The sequence below is a fragment of the Benincasa hispida genome, chromosome 10 (genome assembly GCF_009727055.1).
Source record: "Benincasa hispida cultivar B227 chromosome 10, ASM972705v1, whole genome shotgun sequence".
Classification (NCBI taxonomy): domain Eukaryota; kingdom Viridiplantae; phylum Streptophyta; class Magnoliopsida; order Cucurbitales; family Cucurbitaceae; genus Benincasa; species Benincasa hispida.
In genome coordinates, this window is record NC_052358.1 from 44,648,472 (window position 1) to 44,659,562 (window position 11,091).

The 11,091-nt window shown below is 33.9% G+C and overlaps 1 protein-coding gene across 3 annotated transcripts; it reads left to right on the plus strand.

Annotated features, from left to right (window-relative positions):
• The first annotated feature begins 2,484 nt into the window (after positions 1 to 2,484).
• Positions 2,485 to 10,080, plus strand: LOC120088387 (E3 ubiquitin-protein ligase ORTHRUS 2-like). Of its 3 annotated transcripts, none has more exons than XM_039045648.1 (9): positions 2,485 to 2,983; positions 5,010 to 5,542; positions 5,897 to 6,022; positions 7,550 to 7,649; positions 7,727 to 7,788; positions 7,923 to 8,025; positions 8,996 to 9,197; positions 9,268 to 9,482; positions 9,557 to 9,698. In XM_039045648.1, exons 1-9 carry the CDS (start codon positions 2,528 to 2,530, stop codon positions 9,563 to 9,565), a joined length of 1,806 nt encoding a protein of 601 aa, XP_038901576.1. In that variant the 5' UTR covers positions 2,485 to 2,527; the 3' UTR covers positions 9,566 to 9,698. The 3 variants fall into 3 exon arrangements, with proteins under 3 accessions (XP_038901576.1, XP_038901574.1, XP_038901575.1); XM_039045646.1 differs by having other exon boundaries at positions 2,486 to 2,983; positions 9,570 to 10,080; XM_039045647.1 differs by having other exon boundaries at positions 2,487 to 2,983; positions 8,996 to 9,140; positions 9,570 to 10,080.
• Positions 10,081 to 11,091: the final 1,011 nt, after the last annotated feature.

Consider the following 11,091-nt stretch of genomic DNA (forward strand, 5'->3'; position numbering starts at 1 on the left):
TAAACCCTTAAAGTTCTCAGTCTTCAGGAAGGAGTAATCTTGAGATCGATCCGGGCTTCAGTCTCTAGGAAGTCTTAGTCTTCCAAGTTTTCAATCTTTAAGATGTTGTAATTTTGAGACTGATCTTTAATTTTCAAGCCTTTAAAGCTTCAACCCTTGTTATCAATTTTTCCAACTTCCCCAAATGAAGAGGGTAAGGCCTCTATTCATAGAAGTGTCCTATGGCCCTCACATGGATTTGGATGTAGTTGCTTTTGGCTTAGGTCCATTATTTTCTTTTCCCAAATTTACACTATGGGCTTGAATTGGTTTGGACTTTGGATCAAAGCAACTTTAAAATACTCAAGCCAAATTTATCAATTGTGATCTAGATTTATAGACGGTTGAAGTTAATAAATATATCTTTGTGATCGGATGACCCAATAGAAGGCATGTGACATCTTTTAATCCGTCATTTGTTTGTCTCAAAATTTTAATTTTGGGCACAATAATTCTTATCTGGCTCTAAGTTTGATAAAATTGACTTTGATTGTGATAACATGACACCTTGTGATTGGTCAAAATATCTCATTCGACAACCACCATCTTGAAATTTAATAAGGAAAAAATATCAATTTATACCCTTGAACTTTGGATGTTGTATTAATTTAAATTCTCAACTAATAATTGTATCTATTTAAACTCTGAACTTTGGAGGTGGTATCAATTTAAACCTCAAACTAATAATTGTATTAATTTAAACTTTAGACTTTTATAAGTATATGAATTTAAATCCTAAACTTTTATAATTGTATCAACTTAAACCCTTCATTATGTTTTATCTGGATATATTTATGAAAATTTAGGATTTAAATGGACATATTTTTTTAAATTCAGAGTTTAAATTAATATAATTATTATTTTAGGGTTCAAATTGATACAATTCCAAAAGTTCAGAGTTTAAATCGATGCCATTCTTAGTTCAGAGTTTAAATTGATACAAATTCCAAAGTTTAGGAGTCTAAATTGATATTTGTCATTTAATAAATTATTGATCACTATTTTAATAGAGAATATAAAAAATCATGTAAATCAAATTTTGTGGCTTTTTAAGTGGTTTCCATACAAGTCTCTGTCAATAATCGTGTAAATCAAGGTTGGTATATCGTTATCATGCTTGAAGAAGTATCGGTTTGGAGAACTACAATCAAATTCTCTCTTACTATATACCGTTTTGTTATATTTCAAAAAAAAAAAAAAAACATATTACCATTTTTGGTAATATAATCCAAAAATATGCTCACAACATTTTCTCTCATAATATGAGAGAATATGATAATTAACCAAGCTAAAAGTAATTTTTCTCAATAAAAAATAATTAAAGAATCAGTATTTAGTTGTTAAAATAAACATAACTTAAACTTGTGTTATTGACTTCATAATTCGAGATTCAATTTCTTACTCCATACATATATTAAAGAAACAAAGTTCAGTTTGTACCAAAGATCGTGACGCTTTTTACAGATTTTTTTTTTCTTTTCTTTCATATATGTCAAGGTTCATTCTCCTTTCATATTCATGTGGTCACCTATTTTATCTAAACTTTTTGTGTTTAAATAGTGTGAGTTGGCATTTTTTTACATTTTTCTTTTTGTTTGACATTGTAGCTAAATAAATTTGATTGTTATTGTTTTTCTCATGCATTTTTTGTCCTACTATTTTTCTAACGCTCCTTGTATCCAGGAGAAGTTAATATCAGCCAAATGAAATTTAGAGTGTGTTTGGAATATATTTTCGAGTGTTTTAAATTAAAAAATAAATAACTTTAGAAAAAAAAATGGAGTGTTTGGTGACCCCTTGCTTTTGAAGTATATTTTGAATGGATCAAAAGTGTTTAAATAAAATTGATTTTTTTGGAAAATACTTTTTTCTTAAGTCAATCCAAACAAACTCCTAATTTTGAATTTCATTTTGGTTAAGTAATTTGGATTATTTTGAAATAGATGAAATTGTTTATTTGAGTTAATTACAAAACTTAATTAGATTGACTTTCCTTTAATTTTAGATTTTTTATATCAATTTCGTCGTAAGTGACTTTTTTTACAACTGTTTTAGAGGCTAATGATTATGATTAGCTATTGATTGAATACTAACCGTATCACTACTATATATATTTCGCATACATACATATTCTAGAAAATTTTCCCTTGTTCATACATATACACGCTTCAAATCAATGTGGCGCAATGTCAAATCTCCTACAAGTGAAGGACATTGTGTTTGAATGTGCAAAATAATTTGATAATTTTTTTATTATATCTCGATATCATTATATATTATATTTTATTACCAAGTATTAATGTAAACAACATCAATAAAAATCAAACTTGTAATCTCCTATGATTGACACATGATCGTAGTCTATTACGATTGAATAGATCTTGATTACGTGTGCATAAACGTGGCCTCAAATCTCAACGTTAGAGTTGACTTGAAATGATTTATAATTCTTGCAAAATAATTTGCTTTTCTTGCACTCACCTCTCTCATGGCCCAGGTTTCTCAGCTACCTTGCGACGGCGATGGCATTTGCATGCTTTGCCGGGCTAACCCTTCCGATATGGAGACCATCACTTGCAAAACTTGCGTCACTCCTTGGCATGTCGATTGTCTCTCAAATCCCCCTGAAACCCTAGCTTCTACTCTTCAATGGGACTGTCCCGACTGTTCACCGGCTCCTGAAGATACTTCCCTTCCTCCGCCGTACAATTCTCCACTCCCAACTCTGCCTTCTAATGACCTCATTGCTGCGATTCGAGCCATTGAGGCCGATTCTTCCCTTACTGACGGCGAGAAGGCAAAAAAACGCCAGGAGCTGCTTACTGGAAAGTCACGGTCCGACGAGAATGATCTTAAGAGAAAAGAGGGAGATGATATTTTGGATTTGTTTGATGAGAGATTGAACTGTTCTTTCTGTATTCAGTTACCTGATAGGCCAGTCACTGTAAGTTGTTTTTTTTTTTTTTTTTTGGTGTAGCTTAGACTAAATGAAACCTAATGCTTCTGTTTATTGCCTATTGTCATTCATTTATTTCTCCTGACTTGAGGATTTCATAGTTTATTTAATGTAGTTTCCCTTTTTATATGTATTGATGGATGAAAATTCCTAGTTTTGAATGTCAAATATTGGCCCCATTGTATCTATAACTTATTGGATTAAGGTTTATAATGAGGGTTTGGTCTCAGATAGTGAATACTGAATGATTCTATCAATTAATATCCCTAGGCGTTGTAGGTGGTTATTAGAATTATCATTAATATAAAAAATTTCTCATTTTAGTTTATCTTATATATGCTCTAATTGGCAACTTTTATTGTAATCACCTATTGGTGTTGGATTTGTTCTTTTACGTCATTCATTAATGAAATGTTTCTATTACCAAATAAAACATTAATCAAAATTCAAATAGGATTGTTTATTTATTTATATCCCTTTTGATTTGAGTTCATCCTCAAACCTTTATCAATAAGCTTGTCCCTTTAGGTGGCAAGATGGTGTTGATGAATATTTTGATGATATTATGAAAATGTGGATATAAGAGAATGGATTTTGTCCGACAAAGTTGACAAAAAAAATTGTATATGGTATTCTTTTTATAACATCTTTTTTGGTTTCAAAATTTTACTAATATTTTTTCTAATAGACTTATTCACAAACTTTTACTAATATATTTTCTAATACGTTATGAAAGTTTGGTGAAATTTACAAGTTTAAAAGTGAGCATTTTTTTGTTGATAACCGTACTAGACGTGCTCATCATAGATAGTATTGAGAAAATATTTCTAAGTCACGTTCTAACGATTATTGTTCAACAGATGTGGTAAGGTTGAGGGATAGAATCTTCAATTTTAAGGAAAGACAGTTGGTGCTTTATCTTAATGAGCTATGCTTAGATCGACATATAAATGTAAATATAATTATACTTCAAGCCATCAAAGAGAAAAAGATCGATAAAATGCCTTTTCCTCTCTCCTCTCCCCCCTCACCAGATATTAGGCCCTCGCCATTGCCTTACTCCCCATGGCTCAACAATCTTTGCAGATTCTTTGTCCTCATGGTGAAGAATCACAATTTTCGTTCAGTGACTAGAAAGAAAAGATTACGATAAGGTATGATGAAAGTTACGAAAAACAGATCCTTTTCCATCTCCTTGCACTAGACAGCCATCCACTGGCTAGCAAAATGTTTCTCTACAATTCTCACAATCTCCCTCAACCAAAAGTTTATTTTAAGAAACGAGTATTGATGATCAAACTCTTTGGATTGAAAAGACAACCAATTTGAATGGAACTTTAGCTGAAATAACCAAGTTTGAGAACAATGGTCGCCTAAACAAGATTAACGATATTGGTCTAAACAAGATTGTGATACCGGTTGGAAAAGAGAGGAAGGGCTGGCAAGCATTTTATACCCTTCTAAATAGCTACCCTTTAACCACACCATTAACTTCTATTGTGGACTCGTAATTGATTTATATCTCCTATAATCTTTTTTAATTCAACCATCATGGGTTGGTCTAGTGGTCAAAAGGGACCATAAATTTTTAATAAAGGACTTAAGGGAATAGATTCAATCCATAGTGGCCACCTAATCTAGGATTTATTATCCTACGAGTTTCTTTGGTGCCCAAATGTTGTAGGGATGGTCGGGTTGTCTCGTTAAGGTCATAAACTGGCCCGGAACACTCACAAATAAAAAGTAATAATAATAATCTCGTTTAATTCATCATTCAAAAGACTTGCAATTATTTGTAAAATCTCTATCTTTTGATCAATATAGTGTCTTGGCAATCAGTTAATGGCAAGCATTTCTCGATTTCTATTGGTTTGTATCTTTGAAATTTTAGTTTACTGCTAATTACTTTAGGGTTCTCGTTGATGTGCACGTAAACTATTAGTGTATTAACCTTGTCTATTAGTTTGATTAATTGACTTTATACTAATAAGAATATGGCCATGTCATTATCCAGACTCCATGTGGCCACAATTTCTGCTTAAAATGTTTCCAGAAGTGGATTGGACTAGGAAAGAACACTTGTGCAAAGTGCCGCTGCGTGATTCCCACTAAAATGGCTAGCCAGCCCCGCATTAATTCAACCCTTGTAGTGGCCATTCGTATGGCTAAATTGTCGAAATCATTTGTTTCCGGAGGACCTCAGAAGGCTTATCATTATGTCCACAATCAAAATAGACCAGATAAAGCCTATACCACTGACCGGGCACAAAAAAAAGGGAAAGCTAATGCAGCAAGTGGAAAAATATTTGTTACAATTCCATCTGATCATTTTGGTCCTATTCCTGCTGAAAATGATCCTGAGAGAAACCAGGGTGTTCTGGTTGGTGAATGCTGGGAGGATAGGCTAGAATGTCGCCAATGGGGTGCTCACTTCCCACATATTGCAGGTATAGCGGGACAGTCAAATATTGGTGCCCAATCAGTGGTTCTTTCTGGTGGCTACCAGGATGATGAAGATCATGGGGAGTGGTTCCTCTACACTGGAAGGTTTTTTTGTACTCTATGCAGTTTGTTCTTTCCCTGTTCTTGATGTTGGTTAGCAGTCTGTCCTCGTCTGTTTACTGTTCTGCAAACTTTTAACACCCCAGTTATTTAGAAGACTTGCTCTTGTGTTAAATAATCATAAGATAAGTTCATTTTCATTGTTTTGTTCCATTTCCCATGTTGGCTCGATCTATTTCCTGTTTGTTTTCAGCTTCTGAAGAGCTTTTTGGTATAGGGTAAAATTGGTGGTATTTTTATTAACTTACCTCTCTCTATATTTTTTCTTTTTTACATTATTCGGTCACTATGCATAATAAACCATTGTGTTTGATGATTCTGCTTGGAATTAAATTGCAGTGGGGGTCGAGACCTTAGTGGGAACAAACGTACAAGCAAGGATCAGTCTTTTGACCAGAAATTTGAAAAATATAACAAAGCGCTGCAAGTTAGTTGCTTGAAAGGTTATCCTGTTCGGGTTGTTAGGTAGGTGGCAGCAAATTAATGCCTGATATTCCGTGTTTTTGGAGTTTCTATTTCATTTGCTGTGTTGATGTACGCCCATTTATTTGTCCTGAACCTGTATTTCTAGTTATATAGAATATAATCATATAACTTTTTGAAGACAGTAACAAAACCTGGTATACACTGCTTTGGGTCTCTCGACTATTCATTTTCTACATAAAATTTATACTGTCATATAGTTCACCATTTCAACTTGTAGGAGAGTTTATGACTCAGAATACCAGATAGCGCAGAGAATTATTTGATTTTCTACTTACATGGAACTGGACAAGCTCATGGTTTTCATTAGCCTCATTTATTGTCCTGTGTGTAAAGTGAGTTAACTTCTGATTTTGAAAACTAAAGAAATGCAGTAAAACTACTATTGCTTTGGTTGAGCATGTTCAAAGTATTTTTCCATGTTCTCAGCTTATGGAAGTCTAACTCTCCAAAACGGATCAGCATTCTTTCTTGGATTATGCTTAATAGCTGTGTAAATACCACCGAGGTCCTTCAGAGGAAGACTCCTACTTCTTGCCTTTTGCCTTCGATAGCCGTTGTTATGCTGAGGAAGAATCAATTGATCATCTTGATTTATGAAATATGGTTAGAGAGAAATCAAAGGGTTTTTGAAGACAAATGTTGCTTGTGGATAGATAACTTTGATTCAGCACATCTTAAAGCTTCTTCAGGGTGTTCTCTTATTGATAGTCTTAATGGCTTCTCTATATATTAATATGTTAGGTACTTAAGCACCTTAGAGAACCACATCCCAAAAGCTAGCTATTGGGGTGGGAGAGCCAAGTTACTTAAGTACCACATTAGTCATTCCATTCTAACCAATATGGGATAAAGGCATCCCATACTACCTTGGTTCCTAATAATACCCATCCTCGGAAAGCCGACGTCCCGAACGGCTACTCCGGTGGTACTTCATTCGGCCACACCCAGTTAGAACCCTCCGCCGATTCCACTCCAGAATGTCAACAACCGGCTTTGATACCATTGTTAGGTACTTAAGCACCTTGGAGAACCACATCCCAAAAGCTAGCTATTGGGGTGGGAGAGTCAAGCCACTTAAGCACCACATTGGTCATCCCATTCTAACCAATGTGGGACAAAGGCATCCCATACTACCTTGGTTCCTAACATAATATTATTTTGAATTGGTCTGCTTTCCTTTTTTTTCTTTTTCCTTCCCTCTTTGTGGGGTTTGTATCTTTTAACCATTAATCTCTTTTCATTTCTTTAATGAGAAAGATTGCTTTTGTGTTAGGTAGAGGTATGGGAAAGGCAGAATTCTTCCACTATTTTATCTCTTGCTTGTCTGTTTTTCATGCCAGATTGGAAGCTTCTTGTACCTTTTTAGATGTGATTGCATGACAGTTGGTGAATACACCTTGGGGAAACTAGTGTTACTCTTGGCTTCTTGATATTGTGTATGTTAGAGCAGATCTTTGTTCCAAGTAGGGATCTGAAATTTACATGGGTAATGCTGTATGTTAACAGATCTCACAAAGAAAAGCGTTCCTCATATGCTCCAGAGAAGGGACTGCGTTATGATGGAATTTATAGGATTGAGAAGTGTTGGCGTAAAGTGGGAATTCAGGTATTGTAGCTATTCTCATTTCCTAAACTACCATGTGATAAACAGCTTATTGATTAATATGTGTATCCTGAAATTAGGGCTTTAAGGTATGTCGGTATTTATTTGTTAGATGCGACAATGATCCTGCTCCATGGACAAGGTTTGTGTTTTCTAACTATGTAATTGCTTTCATGTTACCAAATGCTGAAATGCTAGTTGCAGTCTCTGGCTTTGCCTCTAAGGCATTTTCCTTCATTAAACAAACACTTACAATAAGTTTTTTTTTTAATGCAGCGATGAACATGGAGATCACCCTAGACCCTTACCATCAATTTCAGAGCTGAAAAAAGCAACAAATATTACGGAGAGGAAGGAAGGTCCATCATGGGACTTTGATGTGAGTATTCTCCGTTATATTTCACTTGTGATGAGATCTCTTTTTCCCAATTGAACAAACTCATCTTTTTCTCGTTATTATCTAACTTGTATTGAATTTTGATTACAGAGAATCCTTTTGTTTGTCTAAATGACAGTTTTCCTTACAATACATATTCCTTAAAGAAAAAATAATGAGATTTCTATGAATTTGGGATGTTAGTAACTAAGTTATCTCTTTAATGTGATATAACTAATGTTAAGTACTCTTCAAAATCTTTATAATGTTTGATTGTATAATCAAAGTTATTCTTAAAATATTTTCAAATTCACGATAAATAAATTAGTTGTTCATTTTATGCATATCCTTGTTTTAAAGACTAAATTATACGCTCTTGTTTTTCAGTCCTACTAATTTCTTTTAAGTTCTTCTCTGTTTTTTGAAAACTAAGTTTTGAAATATTAGTAAAATAAGCTAAGATATGTAATTTCTGAAAGTTGTTTAAGTTCTAGAATTATGTACATTTGCCTGGTTTAGGTTTGGTTCTAACGTAGTTAGTTTCTTAATCTAGTAAGGAAATAGTTTAAGCCCCATTGGTAACCATTTATTTTTTTTATTTTTTATTTTTTTTTTTTAAAATTAAACCCAAATACCTCTACCATCTCTACATTTCTTACTTTGTGACCTACTTTTTACCCTTGTTTTCAAAAACCAAGCGAAATTTTGAAAACTAAAAAAGTAGTTTTCTAAACTTTGTTTTTGTTTTTAGAATTTGGCTAAGAATTCAACTCTTGTATTTAGGAATATGCAAACCGTTGTAAGAACATGTGAGAAAATAAGCTTAAATTTTAAAAACCAAAAACCAAAAACTAAAAATAAAACGGTTACCAAACTGGGCCTTAACTACTAGTGTTTTTGGTTTACTGATAATTTTACTAATTTATGAACCGCGGTGTGGTAAATTTATGTACCATCTGTAAATTTCTTTCAGGAGAAAGATAACCGATGGAAGTGGAGCAGACCTCCCCCAACGAGCACAAAACCAGTTGAAACCGAAGATTCTGCTTCTGGGAAGAGGTCAAGGAGAAAAATTAGGCAATCACACAACATGAATGTTCGAGAAAGGTTACTGAAAGGTTGGCTAATTATATCGAGTAAAGTCGCTAAAAAAGGATGGTTTGGTGGTGAACACGGTGGGACATTACTAACTAACAATTCATTTTGAACATTTTCCACTTGCTGCTTGTAACTGTGTGTATGCAGAGTTTAGCTGCCTTATTTGTGGAGAGGTGATGAGTCTGCCAATTACTACGCCTTGTGCCCATAACTTCTGCAAGTCATGCTTGGAAGGTGCTTTTGTGGGCAAGACATTCTTGAGAGAGAGAAGCAGTGGTGGACGGAGTCTTAGATCTCGAAAGAATGTCATGACTTGTCCTTGTTGTCCGACAGATATATCCGATTTTCTACAGAATCTTCAGGTAAGATTTTTTTTTTTTTTTTTTTTTTTGGTTTTACGGTAAAGAAAACAGTTCCTTTGTTTTCACTCGGGTAGTTGGCATGAATAGGTGAATAGAGATTTGTTGGATGTGATTGAGTCGTTGAAAGGTAAGCTTGAAGAAGAAGGGGATGAATCTGAGAAGCTTTGTGAAGAAGAGATAGATAGGGAAGAGGAGAATGAGGGAAAAGATGAAGTGGAAAAAAGAAAGCAAGCAAAGGTGGTGGTTGATGATGGGGAGGAAAAACCTGTCATTTGATTCGAAGACGATATCAAATGCCATGTGGTTTACTTCTTTGAGAACTGACCTCGCTAGACGAATAGATACGTCTTTGTCATATTTTCTTTAAGAGAAGTTGTGTAAATAGGCAAGTTGTAGTTGTAATAGACAATGATGACATCATAGGTGGGTTAGAATGTAGTTGTTTGTAGTACAAAGCCATGGCAATTGAATGATGGGTAGGTTGGAATGTAAATTCCATTCCCATTCCAACTGATTGATTTCTTCTCTAAATTCTCTTAGGTTCTAATTGTTGAACTTTAGAAAAGTGTCTATTTAGTCTCTGGTTAATTTGTCGTTATTCCATTGTGTTACGGTTGTTTTATATGCCTTTTTTTTCCCTTTTCAATATCCATGAGATTATAATTGGATAGAAACCATACAAAGTTTTAGATACAGAGAATTCATTTAAGATGATCCCAAGTGGAAATTTTGGTCATTTACTTCTCAAGCTTTTTCATTAGAATTGATCTTTCTGGGCTCTTCCAACTCAAGCGCTATATGGTTGGACATCTTCAGTTCTGCCTCTCTTCGAAAACCACAACACAAATATATCTTCACGCCCTTCACAATCCGATTCTGATTCAACCCCCGCCCTCTTTTCTTTATCAATGAACAAAGAGGTGTGTAACGTCTTGAATCTTTCTGGTTAGGTTTTTATTTTTTAAGGACATAATATGTTTTTCGTCTTTGAGGTTTGATCTAATTATCTATTTGGTTCCTAAAATTTAAAAATGGATATTTTTAGTCTCGAGGTTTGAAAAATATGTTTAATTGGTACTTAGATCGATTTGACCATCCGTTAATTAACCGAAGGATGTGGTATGAATGAACTGACATTTTCTGAATAATGTGGCAAATTTTATTAATTTTTTATTGACTTTGGTTGGTGTAGCATATTTTTGTTTTATTTTAATCTTCTGTTCTCTGTTTCACCTCATTTTCTTTTCCAACGACAACCACAAGCACCGCTTTGGTGATGGAGCAACCATAATCTGCAAAATTGCTGCCCTACTTCAACCGCCGTGACCCGGCTTGCCGTACAAATTTGGAAGAGCCCAGAAAGATCAATTCTAGTGAAAATGTTCAACCATTAATTAAATCAACACGATCATGCTAACTAATACAAAATCTAAACTTATATGTAGACATAAGCTAAGTAGAAAGGAATGTGAAGAAAAATAATTGTTGTTTGTCAATCCTTACTCCCGCTATGATCTCCAATTAATTTTGGAGATCATAAGATAAGGAATGCTAGTTAATGCATACTTCATAAATTTTCATATTCAAGAAAAGTTTGAACTATGTGTAT

Excerpts from the sequence above, each read along its gene's own strand:
- LOC120088387 (XM_039045646.1), top strand. The coding sequence starts at position 2,528 with ATGGCCCAGGTTTCTCAGCTACCTTGCGACGGCGATGGCATTTGCATG. Across the intron at positions 6,023-7,549 it reads TATCCTGTTCGGGTTGTTAG|ATCTCACAAAGAAAAGCGTT; the intron begins GTAGGTGGCAGC and ends GTATGTTAACAG. Across the intron at positions 8,026-8,995 it reads GTCCATCATGGGACTTTGAT|GAGAAAGATAACCGATGGAA; the intron begins GTGAGTATTCTC and ends AATTTCTTTCAG.